This window comes from Trachurus japonicus, chromosome 17 (assembly GCF_045865225.1).
Source record: "Trachurus japonicus isolate A0001 chromosome 17, Traja_1.0".
Taxonomy (NCBI): Eukaryota; Metazoa; Chordata; class Actinopteri; order Carangiformes; family Carangidae; genus Trachurus; species Trachurus japonicus.
In genome coordinates, this window is record NC_140923.1 from 18,938,841 (window position 1) to 18,963,291 (window position 24,451).

General features: G+C 44.0%; 1 protein-coding gene across 4 annotated transcripts in view; it reads right to left on the minus strand.

Annotated features, from left to right (window-relative positions):
- Positions 1-215: 215 nt before the first annotated feature.
- Positions 216-24,451, minus strand: part of fgf12a (fibroblast growth factor 12a) — a 36,355-nt gene continuing 12,119 nt past the window's right edge. For 2 of the 4 annotated variants that reach the window (XM_085803839.1, XM_085803838.1), the window contains exons 2-5: positions 16,501-16,611; positions 12,276-12,379; positions 1,841-2,039; positions 216-634 (exon numbers count right to left, since the gene is read on the minus strand). In XM_085803839.1, coding sequence (XP_085659965.1) covers positions 519-634; positions 1,841-2,039; positions 12,276-12,379; positions 16,501-16,611 — 530 coding nt within the window. In that variant the 3' untranslated portion in view covers positions 216-518. Of the gene's footprint in view, positions 635-1,840; positions 2,040-12,275; positions 12,380-16,500; positions 16,612-19,658; positions 19,707-21,315; positions 21,719-24,451 lie in introns of those variants that run through there. The other 2 variants (XM_085803836.1, XM_085803837.1) reach the window with 2 other exon arrangements.

Consider the following 24,451-nt stretch of genomic DNA (forward strand, 5'->3'; position numbering starts at 1 on the left):
GAGAAACTGATTAGTAGTGATGGTGATACAGTTATTAATGATAGCAATAACACAATAAAGCGCATGAGAGTGCAACAGCATTTAGAAAAAAACAAACTCAATGTATGAAAATTGAACATGTATTAAAGCTTGTTTTTCACAGCATAAATTGGAAATGATAGATATTTGTATTTGTGTGAAGAGAGACCACCATTCCTATGTTTGTTTATCACAGCTTTTTCTCTTTTTTTGCATAAAATGTTGGTCAAGTCCTGATTGAAAATATTTTTTTTTCATATATATATATCCTCTGGTTTCATATTAATTCATCTAAAAGGTTTTCACAGGCAAGAGTTCAGTTTTTTGTTGTTTGTTGTCTTGGGTGTACAGTAGTAGCTCCTCCGTTGTAATCACCACGCCCTCTTTCTTTTCAGAGGGGATGGTGGTATGTATTTTGGGGGACGGTGTGTTTTCCTGTGGCCCCTCCCCCTGAGTCAGGATGAGGCCACTCCCCCAGCTGGAAGCCCCTCCCCTCGCTGCTATGTGGAGTCCTGATTGACAGCTTTCCCTCCGTTCATGGTGGGAGTCCCTGAGCTCTTTCTGGATCGGTGCTTGTCCTCTATCTCATGCAGTGACGGCTCCCTGTACATACAAACTGCAGTGGAGATGTAAAAGAGAGCAAAGGAGAACGAAGGAGAGAAGAGGAGAGGAGAGGAGGGGCGGGGCACAGAAAGGGGACAATGGAGAGCAGATTGAAGAGATGGATGTGCAGACAGAGACAAGGTCAAGTGTGAGGCTGGAGGGACAATTATACCAGGCTGGGAGGGATAAGACAGGAAATTAGGGCAATGTCAGCACTTTTTTTAAATCACATTGCTTGACAAGTTCTCATGATAATATCTATGTGTTGTCAAACATGTTAGAGGTGATATTCAAAAATAAGCACACAACAGCTAGAGAAATATACTTAGGTAATGTGTTTTTTCACTCTTGTGTGTATTAAATATGAATGCCACGGTCAAGAGAGTGCTATCTTAGCTTAGTACAAAGACTGGAAACAAGTAGAAACAGTTAGCCTGATTTGTCTGGAAGTGTACTAATTAAAGGGACAACGAGGAGTTTCTCCATTGTCAGAACGAAAAATTCCGTGACAATAAAAAAGTCTCATATTAAAGCAGAGGGACTGAGAGACCCGTGTTTCAGTCCAAACACTCTATGTAAGTGATTGCTGTCGGAAGATATAACTATTTAAGACTTATATTAACACAAATATATCACTTACTTCTGCTTTAATGTGGATGAATCTACATTACCCACACTTGTTAATGGGCCCATTTTTGGTAAATATATCGTTTTGTCTCTATCGTTATTTTGTTATCATTAGTGGTGGCGGAAATGCTGGGCGAGCCGACCAGCGTTTCCTTACTTTTGGTTTCGAGGTGAGTCATGAGAATAACACAGCCGAATCGCCGTTTATGGTCGGAACTACGACAGTATCTGATCGTCTTCGAACCTCTGACTTTCATTGTTGATGAATGAAAACATGAGTCCGTCTTGCGCCGGTCAAAGAATTTCACGGTGTGCGCGGAGGCTCATAAATGTAGTGTGAAAACGTTTCGCTTTTCCAAAACTCCTCGTTGTCCCTTTAACTCTATGTAAAGTTTGTTTGATGTATGGCAACCAGCAACATTTTGTATTTCTTCCTACTGGTACGGCAATCACAGATAATCTATAACAGTTCATTCACATCATTATTACAGATGTAATCTTTCCATTGTAATAGACAATAATAAAATTAAAAGGACTTTAATAAAAACACGAGTTATCACAGAAAACACAATTACAAGCTGTTCTCTTGTACCTTCAATGGGCCTGGGCACAAAGTGTGATGAGGGCTTAGTCTTCTTGACCCGATTGCCCTTCATGACTTGCCCCTCCTTGGTGAGGCCAAGGAACCAGGCTCGGCCCGACTCCTGCTGACGGTACACAGTGGACGAGTAGATCACATAGTAATTCTCGAATACGGACTCCTTGAACTTACACTCCGGTGTGAACATCTCCTGCAAACAAGTTAAGGGACAGATACAAATGTTAAGAAAATGCATACAGTAGATATAAAAACAAACAATGCACACAGAAAATTAATTTGCATCTACATAAATATCAAAGACACTTGCAGAAATAGCCAGCAACAAAACAGACGGAGGATTTTAATAAAATCTCTTTAAGGAAAAAAAAAAAGCTGTGTCGGTTTCACTCTGCCAACATTGGCTTCCATCACTAGCATGTGTACATTGCCAAGGTCAGTAAACATACTGTATTCATACACACACACACCCTTGGAATCTGAATAATGAGACTGATAGTCTTATTAGAATAATGGCGAACAATGGAAGATTTTTATCTCTGGGCTTCATTATCAAAGCAGTGAGTCAAGGAGAAAGCCAAGGGGACACCCGGGAGGTGGAGAGGAATGACAGGAAAAATGGAAAGATCCAGATACTGGATACACTGTCGGGACCGAGAGCAGTGCCAGATTATTGCCATGACAATGCAAGAGAGGAAACAATGTTCTTGGCCCTCTAACTCATTACAGATCTAAGCTGCAGTAATTTGGGTGATTTGTTAAATTTTAATGGAGATAATAGTGTCACTGAGTTCCAAGAAGGCAGGGAAATGTACGTTTTTAGTTTTGCAGAAAAAAATCTAGACTTGATAATAAAGCAGGTGAGATTATCAACGTGCAATGACAAGGTGGGCGCCAAACCTCATCACCCTTACCCCTTGTCCCTGAATGCCTCCTGTCTGCAAAGATGCAGAATTAAAACCTAACACCAGTCAGTTTGAAGGACAGGGAAGTCGTGTGTGTCCAAAATAGGTGCAGGTGATGCAGAACAGCTGGCTTGGTGGATGCTGGGTTGTCTCATTTTAGGCAGGTTGTGCAAGCGTGCATCTGTACTGTGTGTGTGTTTGGGAGTCTGTGCTGTATTTCATACATTAATATCTCCAGCAAGGTTCTGTGCCCTTTTAAGGTTGTCCAATTGACTGACAGCCCAATTCTGCTTCCTGCTGGAGGTGACTGTTTACGTGTTTGGTTGTGTGTGTGTGTGTGTGTGTGTGTGTGCGAGAGAGAGAGAGAGATAGAGAAACTGGAAGTGACTTTAAAAGAGTGAAGTATAGAGGGATTATAGAAGGCTGGGTCACCCATCACAGAAATAAAAAAAATCTTTGTTTTGCTATCAAGCATTGTAGATAGTTTTGATTTGATTTAACAAGGTCTTGAGATTTCTATCGCTCCATTAAAATGGAAATGAATTGGATTTTGCTTGTGAAGCTTGAAACAATAAAAATTTGCATTTAAAGTTTTTGTAACAGTGTCTTCCCAGGAAATAAAAAGGAAACATTTATTTCTGTGGTCAATCTTCAACTTTTTACATTCTACTGAAAAAACACATTATTCAGGAAAACTGTTCACAGTGGGGTACAAACTAAGGGTGTCATTGAAAAAAAACAAACGTTGAACCCCGAGCTTCCCTGATATGTCATGTGTGAATGTGTGTGTAGGTTAGGAAAGTGCTTTAAGTGCTACACGACTGAATGTGACTGAGTAGTGTAACAAGACCTGAAAAGCACTAAATAAATGCAGTCCATTTAAATTTTCTTTAAAGCTGTGAGCAGGTTGTATTTGGCTTAATAAGCCCAATTTATCTACATTGCTAGATGTCTGATGGTGAAGAAACTGTAAAACATGCTGGTAGTGCAACATTAACATTCTCACCTTGTACAACCATAATGGTAAACCTGTTATTCACTCATACATACACACTCTCCAGACACATTAATTTGTAGACACACAAATTGAGGCCTAGAATTGAGATTTTCTTGTTCTTAACTCGGTGAGGAGCCACCACCACCACCACCACCACTGAGAGAAATATCTGGCTCTTTATAGCTGCTAGAAATTTCAGTATGTTCACCATCTTGTTGGCAGGTAGGCTTGCACACTTATTTTTATCAGATTTAGAACTTTTACACCGAAAACAGCAGCCCACTGTGGCTGGACACAAAGTTGATGAGAGCACTGACACCAAAAACAAAAACAGAACAGTTGTGGGCCATAAAACTCTCGTCCCTGCAGGCCAGTGCAACAGAGGGTAACTGTGGTCAGGTCAAATGGAATGGGCAGATAAAAATGAGGTCAAATAAACTCATCATATTTAAAATTAAGGGTCCAGTGTGTAGAATGGGGGTAAAGCCGTGATATCTAGCGTTCAGATTCTAGATTGCGTTCACTTGCTCGGCAAAGTGACGGTGGCCTCCGAGGACAAAAAAACCTGTTTACCAGGACTGGGACGACAGGGAGTATTTCAGGAGCATGGAGCAATGAGGTGAAGATCTAAACCATTTTACTATGTCTGCTGTTTCCTACTCCTTCGTCTTTCCTTCTACCTTCTTCTTCGTTAGTTTGTCGCTGCCGTACAAACATGGCGGCACAAGATGGCGATAGTCTCTACAGCAAGACCCTTAATATGTATATATAAAAGAATAATTGTAAGGCTACGGAAACCAGACAAATTTTATTTTACAGCGATTATACTCTTATACAAATATATTCATGGGTAGTATATTCAGATTTGGCCAATAAACCTCATCAATTATTACATTATTTAATTATTATTAATTATTGGACCTTTAAGTCCACTAAAGTGGATGTTGTAGGGTCTCTGTTGTTATTCATAGCTCTGTCAAGATGAGATCAAACCACTGACTCCGTCAAGGCAGGATGTTCCACATCTTTCTTTTTGCTTCGGCCGTATGCTTCAGATTGCTGTCCTGCTGAATGACGAAATGTCATCTAATGACTTTCGACACATCTGGCTAAATCTGAGCACACACTCTGCTCCGGCTTACCCCTGCATTCATCCCGCTGCTTCCCCAGCAGTGAAATCATCAATAAATGCCAGTGTGCGAGCTCCATGCTGCACATGCCCAGACCATTATAAAACCACCACCAAGTTTGACAGATGAGGCAGTGGCTTTGGGTCATGAGCTGTTCCTTCCATCATTTTGATTGAAGTTGAATGTTGTTTCATCGGTCCATAAAGCTTCAACACAGAACTCCACTAGTTTGTGTTAGTGTGTGTTTGTGAACTGCTGCCTGGCCTCTCTGTTTTTGAGGTTTACCAGTGGTTTGCATCTTGTGGTGAGTACTTTGAGGTTAGGGTTATGAGGTCTTCTCTTGATTGTTGACAGGGAAACATATCCGCCCACATCCTGGGAGCATGCTTGACTTGTTAATTGCTGTTTTCTTCACTATGCAAATGATTTTCTGCTCCCTGGTCAACCAGCTCTGGTTTTACTGTGAACCAATGTTTCTTTTTTACAACTGATCATTTTTGCAAACCAACTACCAGTGATATCTCTCTGATAGGTTTTTGCTTTTATGGAGCCTCATTAGCATCTTTTCCAATATCATGGCCTCCTCTTTTCTCCTCATACAGACAGACAAATCCACCTAAATAAAGCGGCACCTGACAACCGCCTCAATAAACTGACTGGCACAGAAATGTAGTTTCAATTACTTTCTCTCAAACTGAATGTACTAAAGCTCAAAGCCTAAGGAACAAAAATGTGTAACTGTCCAAATAGACATGGTCTGGACTCCAACCTGCCGTAGGTTTGTTGCACAGTACACATCATTTATATCTTTTTTTTTTCATCCGTTATTCATCAAAAGTTTCAGCTTAAACTCACCCCAGTCGACACTAATGCTGTTTTAAGAGAATGTGTATCTGTGTCTTTGCTTGCGCTCTGTGCCACAGTTCAGAAAAATGAGTCATATTGTGTGTGTGTGTGTATGACTGCTCATTTATGAGACCCAGCAGTGCATAGCAGGCAGTGTAAAGGACTCAGAGAAGGTGAGGTCACATGGCTGGCAGTGTGGAAACGTCTCGCTGGTCAGCAGGAGAGAGGACAAGCTTTGTGGAGAGCCGGTGGTGGAGTTTATCTGGGCCTGCTGACACACTGTCAAGCAGCAGACATCTCTCCCTCTGTGGGGGCGCCGAGGGTCACGTTGAGCCTGTCTGGCCGGGTGTGTGTGTGTGTGTGTGTGTGAACATATGTGTTTGAGTGGGAAGGGGGGAAGACAGTGATACATTACACACCAGCAGGCTTTGTCCCCTCTTCATCTGTATCAGGTCGAACACACGCACACACACGTATGCACACGTACGCGCGCACACACAAGTGCTCTCTACTCTCCTACCCTTCACAATCAGCCACTTTTGCTTTGCCGACAGTAGAATCCCCTCCAAATTCATCCTCAAGGACGACACTCTGTTACTGTCTATGAGGAGGCTCGGGGCAGTTTGGAAATCACCCCGGCTGTAGCTTGGGAGTGATAGGGGTGGAATGTAAGTGACTTTGAAGTCTTTGACGAAGTACCTTGTTTGTGGATGACTGAGTGGAAATATGAGGTGGGGAGACGGGGTCGGCGCTTCTTGTGATTAATGGGAACTCCTTAATGGACACGCGTGAACCACAGAACCACACAGGGAACACAATGGACAGAAACTCACATTTGCACATACAGTACGTACACAAAGTCAATGCAACACACATCCGCATTAAAAATGCACGTCAACAGGTTTGCCCTGTCACTTCCTCTGCCACAGGAATACACAATCAGCTTAAGTTGTTTTCGCCAGAAAACAAGGAAGATTAAAAAAGAAAAAAAAGAAGATGTGCCATGCTTCAAGACTTAGCAGGCTGCGCGTAGTGATGGTAAACTGATCACAAGGACACTTATTTATATTCTGTGGCGACTTGAAGGAGAAAAGTGAAGGACTTGTTAGCGAATCCGGGCACGTGAGACGGCTCACACGCCACCATTAGGCGTCTCAGTGGGGAGCTGAAGAAGAGTAAACACGAAGGTCCACACGAGACCCGCTGAACACACACCATGGCAGAGCGGGGGAGAATATAAATGTTTTAACTGGTTTTAACACCAAAGAATTCACAGACATTTTTTATAAAATTCTGCAAGCTGAGTTTACAAGCACTCCCACTGCCAGGTGGATGTGATTGAACAGGCGTAGATCTACGACAAAATAAAGCACCGAAAGGCTGTGATTTGATGACCCGTTTCCACGTCCGCAAGCTTGCGCAGACACGCATTCAAGTGATGCAACACAAAGGTCTGTTGCATGAATATAAATATGTAGTGAATGCAGCTGAAGGAGACAAGGAGAACAGGTGAAACAAGCTGCAGAGGGGAGCATCTAACTATTCAAGAGACATCAGCTTCTAGCTAAAATAGCACATCAAATCAGCCACTGGCAGCTCTTTCAATAAATGGCCATCAAAGGGAGGATATACAGTATGAGAGGCTTTTCCACTTATGAATAGTTGTGTAGTATTGTGTTAAACCCCAAATAAGCACAACAATGCACTGGCTACAACTGATAATAAACAACTATGACAGCAGATATAAAATTAATGTAAATGATGCAGGGATATTTTTTTAAATAAGAATTGGCTTAACAAACAGTTACTGAGGAAGAAAATGTGTTAAACACATTCATTAAGCCTCGGCAACAGACTGTACATTTTGGAAACAAAAAAACCAAACAATCAATGATAATGGAAATAATGGAATTCATTCAATCAGGGGACTTTGTATATTATGAACCTGTTGGCCAACACGACTCATAGTTCACAATGGGTTCACAGAAGTGGAGTTATTATGAGTTTGAATTCCCTGTCAGTCATTATTTGTAATAGTGTGTGTCATCTGCTGCTCTGGATTACAAGGTATCTTAATCCTGGGGCCTGTTGCCACACAGTGTCAAACACAACAAACAACAACAACAACGACAACGACATAAATACAAGACCACATTGTATAGTCAGACAGATATGAATGAGGCGATGTGCATTTGTGTGCTTGAGGAGGGCGGAGGTGGGGTGCAGGTGTAGGAAGTGTTAGATGAAACATGAAGCAAGAGAGCAAGATGTAATGGATATAAAACTGGGTTGCCAACAGAACTGGGTTGAACGCATCCTGAATCCAAATCAGCTACTGGCTCCATCTGAGGAGGGAGCAGCTCTCTGGCTCTGCATTAAGGAGCCCCGCTGCTGCCGACAGGCGACTTTGGACAAAGATGCACAGGATATGGGGAGGACCTCCATTTAAATATGGGCCTGAGCCACTGGTTTATATGTGAGAGATTTGGCCTCAGTGAGAATCCCAGCCCTGCCGTGGAACTCCCGGGGAGCTCATTATTATTCTGGGAGAGATTCAGGTCGGGGATTGTCTAGACATTACTTAAACCGCAAATTCTTGTTCTCACTTTTTCAATCTCTGTCCTTTCCTTTCCTTTTTCTCTGTCTCTGTCCTTCTTTAAAATTGCGAGAGCGGACATTGATGGCTAATGGCTCAAATCCAATCACATACAAACTCTACTTTTTTTGAATCATTTCCTGTCTCTCCTTAATTTCGCTTTATTCCCTCATTAGACTGTCAGCACATACATACCATTGTACTATAGTGCCAAAGCAATTAATCAAATTAAAAATGTCGTCTGACAGAGAATTATTCATCAAAAATTTTGATAATTTATAAATTTCTGAGGTCATTCATCAAACATCGGCTGTTAAGGCGACATCTTGGCCTTTGCAAATAGGCGTTTTTATCGTTTTTTGACATTTTATAGACTTAATGAAGTGACAAACCGAAGAAATTATCTATTAGTCGCAGCCCCGTTGCACATAATGTGTCCATGTCTGATTCAAACGCACAATAAGTCCTCATGAGGACTGACTGAAAAAAGATCAAGAGACTGTAAGGGGGTGTGTGGGGGGGGCAGAGAGAAACTACTCACAAACGCCCATCATCATTTGTCACTCAGAAAATCTGAAGCTCTCCATGACCTTCCACACCAGCACTCCCTCTCTCACTCTCCCCCCAGGGTGTTTTGTGAGACTTGTACTGTGACACGTTATTTTTTTTCTGTGACATAAATAAGATGCTGTAAAATTAACAGATAGATAGATAGATAGATAGATAGATAGATAGATAGATAGATAGATAGATAGATAGATAGATAGATAGATAGATAGATAGCAAAGTGAGAGAGGTAAAATGGAGAGATAGAACAGTGGTTACTGCTGTGCACTAAACTAGGTCATATTGAGAAGTGTTATAAATAATGGAAGGGAACTCTTCATTGTAGATGCTCAGCCCCCACGCACTTCATTGCTAAACACTCCACACAAGCATTATCACCCCGCTCACCCATGGCTACCATCAGCTTCCAATCAGCAACAGGCTCAGGCTGTGAGCTCTGCTCCAGGCAAGACAAGCCAACCAGCAAACAGCACATATACAACCCCATACGTGTCCCAACCACTTCATTGATCAGCCCGCAACATTAAAGTGAACACTAAAAATGATCTAGAGTACCCGACACGCAGATGAAAGAGAGGGAGAGAGGCTTCACAAAGTTGCAGCAGTTGCCAGCGTCTCGTCTCAAACGCGCGGAAGATAAAACTTGTCGCATTCCTTCGCTAACAAGACAGTGCAAAGAAGCAGAAAGAGGAGAGAGAGGAGCAGAAACGGGAGAGTCGGAGAGACAGGCGAGGTATTCCTCAGTAATTATCTCACGGGGGGATGGGGGTGGGGAGTGAGGGGGTGCATCTCTGTTCTCACATGCAAGGAAGAAGAAACAAGGTGACCAAACAAGCCAGTAAGAAATGCTTTATATTGGAGAGGCAAGTTTAACTGAGACTGAGAGGGAAACAAGGGCGGAGCAAATGAGAGATGGAGGCTGGGGAAAAAAAGATAAAGACCTGGATGAATAGCAATAAAAGTAAATGTGAGTAAATATGAGGAATGAAACTGAAGGACTTATTTAATAGCCGTGATTGCACCACAAGAGCTCTCATAAAAGAGTGAATAAAGAGCAGAAATGTTTGCTTTACTGTCCTCCTGAAGCTCTTTAAGGAGTTATCACACTTTCTATCATGTATGGAATTAGTATTTCTACATTAAACGGGTAAATAATGGGGGAAATTGAGAGCAAACCGAATGGTCCATGTGTTAATTCAGCCTCTTTATGAGCGTCTCTCCGTGGTTTAGAAATGTCCCTGTGACGCTGTCTATACCATCCGCGTTCTGCTTAGCGATGCATGCTAATTTCCCAAGCTCCACATCCGAGAATCTGGCGCGTCCTCCTTATGGCCGAAGAGAGCGTCCACTTGGTACTTTTAATTAAAACGGCCTTTCAGCTGTTACTGCAAAAAGTGCCTTGCCCTCACACCTCCGTCTCCTCTTCCTCCTGCCATCCACCTTGTCCACCTGTGATAAAAAGGTCAGAAATCTGTTCATTCGCCCATAAAAATGAAGATTAAAATGACAGGTTGAGAGTCATGTTTGCAAAGCCGAGAGCTGCCGTTTGACACCGAGGTACTGAATCACTTGTAATTAATAATGATCATGTACTCTGCAAATTATGATTTCATCAAGGGTGTTTGTGTGGGCGTGGGTGGTGGGGGTCATTCAGTACCCCCAACTTTGATACAATTTCATAAATTAAAAGATTGCTGTCTGGGCATGATTAAAGTGTAATTAGATGTAGATAAGTGGGTGGGGGTTTATTATAAGGCCCAAAGCAGGGCAGTGAATTGTGGGCTTGTTTATGAGCCTTTAGTTATGAATGAACGTCTACCTGGATGAGTCACAACAGCCTGCGCATTTATCGTACGTCCTTCTCTCTGAACTTGTGGGTGCTCACAGATCTGTCCAGGCACTGAGTTGTGCTCAGGTTGTACTGAGCAAAAACGCTTGTTCCTTTTAAAATAATGGCACTGAATTTACAGGACTCGCCAATTATTCAGGTGTACATTTGTAAAAACATAAATACATCATGTGCACGGTTTATCAGATCTATTTCAGAAATGTTCTCCCGCCTCCACCGCAGTAAAGCGGCTCCCTTATCAATAAATGTAAGTTGCAATAAAGCAGACCTTGGCTTCGCTGTGTCCTTCGTTTTATGAGTATTTTGAGAACAACAACCAAAAAAAAAAAGTTCAATGGGCGGTTTGTGAATTCAAGCTTCCTGCCAGTCATTCATTATGGCTGTGTGCCGATCAGACCGCCATCGCCAAGTCCCTCAGCAAGCAAAGGTCTGTGGGTAATGCTCCCCTCCCATCCTCCTCTTTCCTCAGTAACAACGAATCCGTGAGACTGGAGGTTATATAATCACGCCAACTAGGGATATCCTCCTGTTTCTATATCTCCGTATATGCCCCCACCCTATTTCTCTAGCCTGCCGTCTCCCTCTTTTTCTCTCTCTCTCTCTCTCTCTCTCTCTCTGTCTCACACACACACACACTCTCTCTCTCTCTCTCCCTCAGTCTGCAACTCATTTCCACAAACATTCTCCGGAAACATGTCTTCATCCTCAATGCAAAAGCTAAGTCTTAATGTTTTCTCCAACTGACATCCATAACCGTGTCCACCCCCACCCCTGCCTCTGCTACCCACACCAGCCTTTATGCTTCTCACATCTTACACTGCAAATAAAATATCCATCTTCACACCATTTACTCCCCCACTTTTTTTCTTACCGAGAGTATTACAGCTGATGTTGTCAGATGTGTTTTGTGCACATGTGTTGGATTTAGATGAACATTTGGCTCATATTACGTAAAAAAAAAAAAAAAGTTCAAATTAATTCCTGAACATAGACCTTCAAAAGTCGTTCATAGCTCATATTTCATTGATATAAAAAGGACATTTTTCTGCTGTGTTGTATCCTTTCATGACAGCAGGAATCCTGGGATAGAAGTCCGGATGAAAGTTGAACAAAGCAACATCACTCACATCAAACGAGAGTGAAATTCTGTGGACTTTCTGTTTATAGCTGCTACATAATGAGCCTCCTTTAGTAGCCAGTAAAAGAAGAAGCAATTTTAAAAAATGGCTGAGCACTGAACTTGATGTCAAATTAAATGTAAAACATGCACGGTGCTGCTTCAACAACAAAGGGGGGGTTGGAAAAAGAAAGGAGGGGGGGGGGGGGGGGGGGGGGGTGTTGCAGTAAGTGCTGCACAGCAACACAAAGGCACTTCTGAAGAGCTCTCAGAGATGAAAGGGTTTGGAAGGGCTGAGTCTTTACTGCAGTGGGATATTAAAAGAGACAACAAACAGAACAAAACAGCACATGTGTAAACGAACTAATATACATGCCGGTAATAACCTAACCGTGTGACCGGAGCAAAGGATTGCGTCTTACCGAGCTGTAGAGCATGCCCTCGCCATTCATTGCGATGTAGAAGCCACTCTTCACCCCCTGGATGGCCACTACTCTCAGACCCACAGGAATAAGATTAAACAGGGCTGCAGAGCAGACAGAGTGAGGGAGAGGAGGAATGGGGGGGCAGACATGCAAAGAGACAGAGACAAAAGAGAGACATCAGACAAAAAGGACAGAGTAGGATAATTGAGTTTTCACTTAGCTCCTGTGGATATGACAGCCTCTGATCTCTGTTCTTTGGCTATCTGTCAGCGCTAACGTAAAGAGTACAGGACGCAGACAATGGCAGCGTTGAGGGAACCTGAGTCTAAACAGCGACGCGTTAACATTAGAGCAGGAGTATAAAACTTCCTGGTGACAAATGATGTTTGCACTACGACAAAAGATGGAAAAGGATGTGGAGCATCTTTGTACAGCAAAGCCGGATGCGCGGAATGAAATTGCCCCTCTTAGTAATGTCACACTAGCTTAGATTTATGTGACTTTGTTTGCGACAGCTCTTGTTTGAACAGATGTAGTTTGTGCTGTCAGTCAGAAAGGGAGCAGGACACTGTATCAAGGGATGTGAGGTTGAATAACTTGTTCCAGCTTCAACTGATTGTATACTAGATAAGAATTACTGTGGATGCTCCTTCTGAACCTGAGGATTGGACTGGGACTTTTGTGGCCTCTGTTCGGTGAGGGTGTGAGGACACTCTTTCCGTGCCCCACCCTGTCCGCATTAGTGTGATGATTGTTGTGAAAGTGGCGATGGGGACTATCAGATAAAGCTGGCACGGATGAGAGGAGACGTGCCAACACGGGTCTTGTCCGCTGAGCAGATTCAGTTTCGGTCAATACATATCGACGTGCCGCTTTGGCCTGCCAATGGTTTCAATCTGCCCAGGGGGCCACTGGAGAGGGTGATACACGCTGACCGCTCTTGCAGTTAGGTAGAATATTCGGCAGAATATTAGTCCATTGGCAACTTCAAATTTCTTTTCTCAGGCCTCTCTCTCTCTCTCTCTCTCTCTTTTCTGTCATTACTCTCTCCATCCCCATGGTCCGTTCCCCCACTCTTCTTTCTATTTGCCTTTCATGGCTGCTGCCTTTGTCGCTCCGATGACTGGCGGTGTCTCTCAGAGGCACCGCGCGCAGTTCTGTCACATATCACTAAAACCCAGGAGCGTTCCACCCCAGAGCACCTCCACCTCCATCAAAACATATTCAAACCTTTCATACTTTCAGTACAGGGCCCTCAAAAAAGACTCACCACCAGGCCCTGGCTTGAAATAGTGGGAGGAAAAGAGACATAAAATATGGTAAGCGAGTACACTATTTTGCTATAATTACGATCTGCCGTCCCCGCTCTCATTTGCCTGCCAAAAAATTAAAGAGCTGACAGGGGCTGTCATTCAGCTACCTTCTTAATGTCCGGCTCTTCTATTTGCAGCTCAAGTAGTTGATGGATTCCATAATTACAGCAGCACTGACTGCTGGTAGAGTACCTGATGACTATTCTGAAGGTGATTCCTCTTCCTTTTAATAACCTCAATCGTATCCCTCGCTGAGAAAAAGAGAGAGAGAGAGCGGCTGAGATGGTGCAGGGACAGAGTTAGGAGATTTCCAGGGATCTTCTATCGTCAAAGGGACGCACAAAATGGGTTCAAGCAACCCAATAAAGCGAAATCCTTGAAACGGCAAGTCTTCCAGTGGAGCAGTAATCGGCTACAAGAAAAATCCTGCAGGTAGGCTAAAGGAAGCGCATTTGATGGGAGGAGTACTGGCGCAGCAAGAAAATAAACCCTGCAGGAAAAGGTTTAGAGAAACACCGAGCCAAACCTCAAATGCCAAGGGCACGTCTCCAAATCCAGAGAGAAAAACGAACCAAAAGATGGCAGAGGGGGTATATACTCTACAGAAATGGGGTATTAGTATATGTGCTTACATATATATACAGTCTTAAATAGTATTTTTCCCACACTTCTCCCTCTCCGTGCCAGAGTTGAGTACTTGAAATTAGTGTCTGGGTCTTAAAAAGTCTTTCTTCATCCCATCCATCAAACGCGGAGCACCAGAGACAGATGGAGTGTGACCGCCTGATACTGCAGGTGTCTCATAACCATGCAATATCTTTCTAGAGGCTCAGTGTGTTCAGGTAATTACTGTAGGCGATCAACTGATGACAATCAAATTAATAACTGCTGAAATTTGAACATGGCTCTTAATTAATTGAATGGTGTTCTCTCCAGCTTTGCCAGTCAGTCATGCTTACTACTAAATCGGTTTTATGTGCTATAGAAACAGCCATTTCTACTCCATCACTTCTCACAGTTTACTGGATATTTTTGAGTCAAACAAGTTTGAATGTCATTCATTTTTTATACTTGTACATTTCTCCCACAACAAAAAAAAGTGTCCTTGTCTGCGCACTCTCTTGTCATTCCGTGTAGAGATATAGCGAATAATAATAATAATAAAAAAAAGAAATTGAAACGCACCCTGGGCTCAGATCGCACCTTGTATGCAGGCGGCATCATGCTCCTCAATCCCATCGGTTCCACTGAACCTCCCCCTGAAGATAAATTACTGTATTCCATCTGCCGCTGCTGGAGGATACTGCAGGTCAGAGGGTGGTGTGGTTCAAGGGTGGGGGGTATCTATTATTCTAATAATCCAGCCAGGGCAATCAATAGTTCAGTGCGAGACCTGAATACCAGATTCTCTTTGTCCCTTCCTGTCGTAATCACTCTCTCTTTTTCTGTTATTGTTTCGGCCTTTCACTTCCTACTAAAAACTCTTCACAGATCATCTCTCTGCACCTCCTCCTCTCCTCTGCTCTCTCTGTCTTCCTTCGGACTGTCTTTGAGCTTGAGGCATCTCATACAGAGAATTATTCATTGGGTACAAACGGAGAAGGTGGTATTTTTAGTTTCCTGTGGCTGAATTATTCACTGCATTCCTCCAACCCAGGGCCGGCTTAAGAGGAGGTTTACCTCGAGGTGGGGAAACCCTCACATCTAACAAAACCCTCACCAGCCAAAAACCTTGAGACACAATGGAGGGAGAAAAAAAACTGCAATGTGTTCATGGCAGAACAAGAAAAGAGTGCATTCATCCTTTTAGTTCTGGAGAGCCTTCCTTCATGCTTTAAGTGTAGTCCTCACAGATGATCTATCTCCTCATGAAATATAAAACGACGGCAGACAGGGAGAGACCGCTCTTTTCACCGCATGACTGCTTCGGTCCAGGAGCTTTGGCTCTGGCTTCCTTCAAGATTGGCAGGATGTTTTAGAAAAGAAAGGTCATGATTGGTTTCCTGTCTGGCTTCACTCCAGACTTGGAGTGTCGTCATTATCGCTTCAACGACCATTCTCCCCCTGACATATAGATCCTTCACTTCCTACATGAAACCGCTACAAAAGCCAACGGGTTTTAATATAGAAGACTCTCTATAAATGACGCTGACTTCCCTCTTTCCTGCTCCTGAGGGGGGCCGGACAGGGTGTGAGCGCTTTAGGGGACTATACCCTGGAGACTATTTATCCACTGGTAGTCCACTATGGAAAGTCGATCGGTGGTGAGATATTGTGAGGGAAGAAGCTCGGGGAGGGCTCTTCGTGACAAGGAGTGAAGCTGTGGGGCCACAGTTGTGTCAGGTGATTGTTTTTTTTTTCCAGGAAGGAAAATTCTGCTGTGATAATCACACTCTTCAGAGCTGAATCAATCAAAACAATGTGACACTTACAACTATGCAGTGTATACAGTCGAAATGGTTTACGTTGTGAGGCCGGGGCAGGGATATCGGAATTCATTTAATTTAGGAATAGAAATTTCGATACAAGACGCTCCATGAATATTGCATTTATCCACTGTTGTAGAAGACACACTGAGAATACATAAACTGTTTGAGTAGCTTTTGACACATTTATATCTATGCATACTATTGCATAACCAGATGCAGAAATGAGGCCATACTGCCTTGTGGAATTTGTTGAATACTTCCCTTTAAATATTTTTTTTTTTTTACATTTTTTGTGTAGATAATCCAAATCTTGAACTAATTCTGGGGAGCTTAAGGCTGCCCGAATGGCATCAGTTATATAAGGATTAGAAATTATAAAGAACACCATATAAATTGTGGTAATATATTGCATAACCAACTGACTCATTGCCATTAAATGTTTTATGCTGGAAACCGTAGCCTCTATAATGCTCCACTCACTGTTGTCGCTGTTCTCGTCCTTGCTGCCGTCGATGGTTCCATCCGGCTGCATCTGCAGGTAGAAGCCCTGCTGGCTGAACAGTCGTGTCACGATGCCTTTCAGCTGCGGCTCTGGAACGCACACACACATACAAACACACACGACACACACACACACACACACATACACACACGACACACATGCATACACACAAACCGTCGGCAAAACCACAGCCCCATCCCCACAAAGAATATGTCAGAATAACAGTTTCGTGATCATGACAAAAACATCCAAATGAGTAAATACCTCTGTCTTCAGCTTAGTGTTTGCACACTCACACATGTTTATATCAAGCTATTTTAACGACTGTAATTATCACGACAACATGTTCCACAAACAGTGTTCAGTTAATTACAATGAGACAAGTTGGCTGTGGAAGATGGAGTGTACCACCAAAATAATAATTACTCTTATGTAATCAAGAACTATTCTCCTAAAATTACAACATTTATGGTGTGTATTTCTGTCATATATTCAATTTATTAAAGTGTTATATAAGAACTGTTTTTGAATCGTGCAACTAAAATAGAAATTGAATCAATTCATAAATTGTATCTATAAATATCCAAATTAAATTAATAATTTTATCAAGACATACAAAGTCTTAGTATTCTAGTGGCACAGTCTGGCCTCCAGAGCTGAAAATAAACAACTTAAACTTACAGAAACACCTGAGTCCTTAACTCCTTAACTAGCTGGTGAATATCAACATGACTATGATGGACAGTTTGTCATGAGTCATCTGCTGCAACACATCGTTCCAGAGAAAAAGGGTAAACGGCCTTTTGTATAGAAGGTCTTTATGACGGGAACAGCATGACAGGAAATCAATGAGAATGTTGTTACTTTCTCATAATGCCGTTGTTACTGAATCCGATGATTTTGCATCAGTTGGACAGCCTTTTTAAAAATCACACTGTAATGCACACTGACATGCCAATGGTTTATTTATTTGGTATGAAGCAACTAGCAACTGTGCATTTTGGGGATTACTCTGATCGATATTCAATGGAATCACTCTCTCATTCAGTCGGAGATTCAATTTTCAACAGGTTCACACAGGAGAATTTTTGACATAGAGGCTGACCTAAAGTTTCTAAAGTTTTTTTTTTCATTTCATTACAATACCCCTGAACCAACCTCCAACTCTGAGGCGGTGACATCTGGCGTCTGGCCAGGGTGCTGCCTGAAGTGAACACTTCAGCAGGTGGAAACAAGGATTAGCTCAGGGCAAAGAGAGCCTATTGGCTTCAAGCAATGCCAGGAAAACATAGATATGTGGAAAAGAAAATGTTCATCTGAGGTAAAATATGTGTGGTCTCATATCTGGGGGATCTTGTGTAAAAGCAGTAGTCAGAGTCAGATAGCAGCATCATACTGAGGAGTAATTAAAAGAAAAGAAAGGGTATGAACTCTACACTAATAGTCATTTTCTTATTAAGGTTTAAAAACAGCTGAAACACAATGTGCTGCTTTTTGCAGTGGCTGAGATTTTGAGGGAAGCTCCACTAAAACCAGACAACAGTTCAGATGCTGCATAGAGCTAATCTTTTGTTTATTCTCTGCCTGACAAAAGAAACAAATTACGCATTTTGTCACAATTGAATTGGTGCTGCTTGGTTTCATTTTATGTGCCCAAATAAACTTTAAGTAACTGCAAATGCTTCACGGGCACACGCCATGTTCTGACAAATAATATTCCGCATGTGAGGAATATGAGCGAGCCTGACTGTCCTCCAAGGTCATGACAAGACATGGAGGTCATGTGATTCAGTGCGGTCCAGCCAGACACATAAAACACCAAAAATATATCTGGCAGAAAGAAACATTTTCCAACTTGGTATCAAGAGAGAGAGAGAAAATGTCCAAATCCAGATGTTTCTTCGGCAGTGATAAGGCTTTGCCTGAGATCACCGGTGCGCAACTTCTATTTACATTACACAGGAGACAAGTGTGCCAAGAGGACGGCCCATAGAGAGACTTAGCTAAGTAGTGACCCCCAGCTAGAGTGGGTTCACGTCTACTCAACTGTACATCATTCTGACCATCAATCCCCAACTCACCTACCCCTGGGGTGGGGCCATCAATTCCTGGGATAGGCCCCTCATCATCCATCACAGGCGAGGGTGAGGAGAATGTGTGTGTGCCTGCATGTGTGTTTAAGTGTGTGTTGGTGAAAGCACATGGGAGTGTACACATCAGTAAATCACATGCGATAACTACACTTCCATAAATTAAGGCTTCAAAGTGGGCACGAGCAATCGCTGACGGCTCATCAGCTCCAATCATTTAGCAGAGTGTGTGCGTGTGTGTGTTTCCATGTGTGTGCAGGTACACAAAGACTTGCTGATAAACTCCTAAAACATGAGTTTGTGCGTGACAAATGTCTTTGAGTGGCAACATAAGAGATCATCCTCCCGTGTGTGTACGGGGCCAATAAAATGTCAATAAATTTACTTCATACCAATACAGAAGGACAACAAAAACATTTAGGTACATCGACAAATGGCGTCATGACCATGAAATGGTGAATGATCACCTGCTCTGATACAGTGTTTGACGAGGAGAGACACATCATACCCATATACACCAATGTACACTACAATAAGAGCCTCTACTACACTTACACAGCAGTACTTGACACATATTTACAGACACAGAACGAGGAGCGAGGATAAAGACTGATCCGACATTGACTGACAAAGAGAATGAGGCAGGAACAAAATGACAAGAGGCAGAGCCAAAGACAAATAGAGGAAAGAGACAGAGGAGCGACAAACGGCTGGTTTAAGGAGAGCTTTAGATTACGAAGAAAAACAGGTACGAAATTAAGCTTAAAAAATCCAAGAAAGCCACACAGAAGGAGGGATGAAAGAGAAAAGGAAGAAAATCAGCAAGGGAGAGGGTCGTCGGCTGTCAGACAGGTGTTTGAAGCCCCCAGCCCCTATACCAACCCTCCCTCCCACCCTCCCTCTCGCCCCCCCAACTACCCAGCAACACCCCAAGGCCACCCACCCCCACCCCCCCTCCCTGGCCGAGGAGGGAGTCGACATGGGCGCGAGATGGGGTGGAGACGAGAAGAAACACAGCACACACGGATGGAGGCTGAGCTACTGACCTAGCCTGCAGCCCTTATGGGACACCTGTGGAGGTTTCGAGGGTGCATCTTACGAAGTAGGGGTGAAGGTGGGAGGGGGGGGGGTTGGGGGTTGGGAAGGGGGGGAGGAGGAGGGGGGGAATAGAAGGAAAAACAACAGTCTTTTAAACAGGCAGAATTCATAAATTCTCCAGCGTATCTGGCTGTTTATATGCAAATATATGGCAAAAAGGCATCAGTGGAAATATAAGAATGATTAATTAGAGGACATGGAGCATCTGTCTCTGCTGCGAGCTTTACAGCTCGTCTGCCTCGCTGTCTGAAAGGAATTACCTACCTGCCCAACAGTGTCTGGAGGCCTGACTGGTTTGTTGTCTGTGTCTGTCTGTCCGTCTCACTGTTTGTGTGTCTGTCGGCTCACATTTTTGTGGCTTTTTTTTGGGGTGGGGGTGGGGGGAGGCATTGGAATTGTTTGTCTGTCTGTTGAGGCTGCACGTCCACAGGGTTTTAATTCAGTCTGCACGTCTGTCTGTTTGTCTGTCTTTGTTGTCCTCCCCTCTCTGCCTTAAAAAATTGATGTCAGTCTGTCCGCCCGCTTCACTCCTCATCAGTCTGTCTGCAGGACTCTGAGTGGACGGACCTGACTGTCGTTCATCACACGACAGAACTATCTGGACATGGGGAGGGGTGACTTGCACCGCTGGCTTGTTATCTGTGCACCATGGAGAGAACCAGGAGAATACAAAAAAAAGGGGGTTGGGGGGGTGGGGGCTATATACCATGGATTGTAGTAGGCACGGAGCCTATGTCTATCAATACAGCCAGAGTAGCTCTTAATCACTAAAGCTATACCTCCCTTCACTGCAGTAAAGCTCCCTCTCTGCAATAAACATTTACCATTAAAACATTTAATCTCAAAAGAGCCTTGGTGCACTGCGGTGCAACTTATCTCCCCTCTGTACCCCAACCTGCATTAATATTGAATTAGGGCAATTTGAAGCAGCTTTTTTTTTTGTGTGTGTTCAAGTTGTGTATGTTTATGGGTGTTTGGAAAGGAGAGAGAGGGGGGGTGGGGGATAAATTAGGTGTACAAAAATCGAAGGCTTAAAGATAGATACTATAAGCTATTGGAACAAATAGCTCTGAGTGGGACACAGTCGCCATCCGTCTCGTTTCGGGGGGTGATTGATGATTCTGATCAGAGCCGTATCACAATAGATAAAGGGGGTAACGTCACAGCATATAGTCTAGATCATTTCCTATACATCCAGGCTGCTCCTCTCCGGTTTATGGGGAGAGAAGGAGGAGGAGGAGGGAGGAGGGAGGAGAAGGAGGAGGAGGGGGGAGGAAAGGGGAGAGGAGGGGAGGAGGTGTTGTGTCGTGGTGGATCGACAGACAACAAGAAGACCTAATGGAACAGGTGGATTTTTTTCCATCTTCTTCTTCTTTTTTCGCACCGCGGAGAAAAATCTACCTTCTCCTCCGGTTCGGATTGGAGCCCTTGACTGCAGTATACTGCCTCAGCTGCTCCAAAGAGGGGCGGGGTGGAGAGGAGGGGTGGGGGGGGGGGAGGATTGAGGGGTGAGGAGGGGGGGAGAAACCGCTTCCATACGCACACATAACACACATCAGTGGGGGGAAAAAAAGAAAAGAAAAAAAAAGAATCTACAGCACTGACCTGGTCGCCGCCGAACGGGTCTTTTCTTGCCACTGCAGAAGCGGACTTTGCTGAACACCCCCAAGAAATGCCTCTCGCAGAGAGAGCGGGGGTCTTTGCTGGGGCTGGGGCGACGTTTCGAAGTAGAGACCCGGTCGCTGTTCGACTCCCTCGCCTGGCGTTTCTGCCGGATCAGGGAGCTGGCGATCGCGGCCATCTCCCCGAACCGAGACTGTAAACCGAGAGTCTAGTTCGGCAGAGATCGGATCTTTGATGCAGCTTCTCTGCTGCAAATATATATATATTTATATAAATATCAGAGAGTTTGTTCTACTTTTCGCCCCACGGGTGTTTTTTTAACCAAATGTCATCCTGATCACGAAATCCTCCGAGTTCCGTGCATCATTGCGCTTCAGGTAGCATCCTCTTGAGGTGGCGGGGAGGGGGGGGATGGTGGTGGTGGGGTGGCCGTGGCGTGTAATTCAGCTCACTGTGAGTTTATGGCACTCGGGGGCTGCGAATCAACAGCAAACGATCTCAGCCTATATGCAACATAAATCTACGGGCAGGGCCACGGGGGCCGACATATCAGCCGTGGAAACATGCAACAGTGTTGGTAAGTTGATGCAGTTGCGCGTCATCGGAAAGCTTCAGGTATTCCAGGTGAACAGCGCCGCGTTTGACGAGCACCACTTGGTAATCCTCATCTGCACAGCAGCCCAGTCCTCCGGCTTCAGACGCCTTCTTAACAATTCGCATCAAGATCCATGCACAAGACGTAGGTGGCTGGAGAAAGGATCCGAACTTTTTTTTTCCTCCTCCCCCCTTTCTTCCTTCCTTCCTAATTATTTACTCCACTCCGACGAACGAGACGGTCCACGGTGCTGCGCTGCGCTGCGCTGTGCAGGAGCTCAGATATGCGAGCCCACGGTCTCCGGATTCCGCCGATGGCACCTCTAAATGCAGCCGGGAAGAGGGGGGTAAAAAAAAAAAAAAAAGGAAATCGGCAGCAGAGGCTACTCTGCAAAGGATGCTGCAGAGATGTAATTTAAAGCCCACGGGGAGAGATTCTCGTCTGAAAAGCAACAATTAGTTGAGGCGAACACACGGCGGAGTGCTTTTTGTTGTAGCGCACAAATAATAAAGTAGCCTAAGCATCATTTCCAGTGCGTCCCGAATGGATGCTGTCGGTGTGTTACATCGCCGACAGTGAGAGTAAACGGTCGCGGTCCATAGCCTCCTCTCTCTCTCTCTCTCTCCCGCTCTCTCTCTCTCTCTCTCTCTCTCTCTCTCTCTCTCTCTCTCTCAGCCCCCTCTCTCCCTCTCCAACTCTTTTAACGCAATCATACGTGATTGAGGTTCGTATTAGGAATTCTCATGGGTTGCACTGGGAAAGATGGATGATCTCGACGAAGAAAAGATGTGAATATAAAATGTGGAAAGCACACACACACACACACACACACACACATACACACGCACACACACAAAAAAGGAGAGAGGGGGGACGGGGTAAATTCTGGGTGGGTTTATGCAGAAGGGGAAGTGGGTGCGCGCACACGTGATTTTTTTTTCTTTTCTCAGTCCTTTGGGATAGTCTAATGTGCACATCTAAAAAGGAGCGGGTGATCTCACGAATGTCTCTTTGAATTACACTTTAAATCCTAAACTGCAAACCACAGTTTTCAAATGGGACTCTTCGGTCAGCAAGTAGGCTAGATTAAATTGTTAAAGAAGCCGTGCGCATGAAAAGAGAAATCTTAATCAGCTTTGGCTGATAGGCCCCCACCACACAGCCCGTTATTATTATCATATCTTATACTTAGGGGACATAAGCGCGCATTTTATTTTTCAAAGCCCCCCCCCCTTCGGCCACACATGCTATAAGAACATATTAAATCAGCTAAAAGGATTATCTGCAACAGGTTTCAACACACAGCATGGACACAAATCAACAAACACTGCAACACATAGACCCAACTCGTGCGTAAACATGATTTAGGACTCATGGAAACAAAATGATCTGCCACATGGATGGTGCACTGAGACATTACAAATAACAACACACATCTGGGGACAAATGGAAACCAATTGCTTGTTTACACTGCAGCTGCCCACATCTTAAACTGTTTTCATTGCATAATAGGGTGACAACCACTATCAAAATAAAGGCAAATCCATGATAAGTCCCCAAAATATGCCGTGCAAGCTTATGTGTGTGTGTGTGTGTGTGTGTGTGTGTGTGTGTGTGTGTGTGTGTGTGTGTGTGTGTGCGTGCCTGTGTACCAACATGTGTCTGAGCTCATGAGACCATTCCTCTGGTTTCATGTCTATCATTGCATGGGCTGGGGAGTACACACACAAACACAAACAGACACACACGCGCGCACCACGCTCATACTCACTCACACCCACACACACACACACACACATTGTGGGAGGAATAACACGTGAGTCTTCAGCAGCAGAGCAAAACCTCTCTCTCTCTCTTCCTGTGATGAAACAGCATGAAACATTTAGAGGCTTTTTCTGGGACTTGGTTTGACATTTTCTCTCCAAACTGAATCCAGGGAGAGATCCACAGAGGGAGGGAGGGAGAAAGAGAGCGGGAGAGTGGGGGGGGGGAAGGAGAGAGAGAGAGAGAGAGGATGAATTTTCTTTTGACTGCCCCTGTCTGTCTCCCCCATCCCGACCCCCATCCCCCAAACCCCTTTTACGTAAGATTGGGATATAATGGATGAAAGTGTTGAGCATGAAGCGTCGCTACCCTGGCTGGTCCTTTGTGTGCTTATATATGTGTATGTCTGTGTGTGTGTGTGTAAAGAGAGAAAGACAGCAAGAGGGAGAGAGAGAGAGAGAGGGGAAGATGGAGGGCAGATACAATCTTTTTCCCAGAGTAAGACAGACTGAGAGAATAAAGATAACAGAGGAGAAGTCAGAAACTGATGGCCAGAGTCAGTCACAGTCAAAACCCTGAATCGAGCTTTGTATTCCCTCGGAGTGGTAGAAATGAATATGTCACTGCAGCATGAAGAAATATCAATAACAACTTCAATATAGCATTCATCATTCCAGTGGATACGCAGGAGCATGATATACAGTTCGTAGGAATGTATGCATACTGTATATAGCAGCTGTGGTTTGCAATATGAAGTGA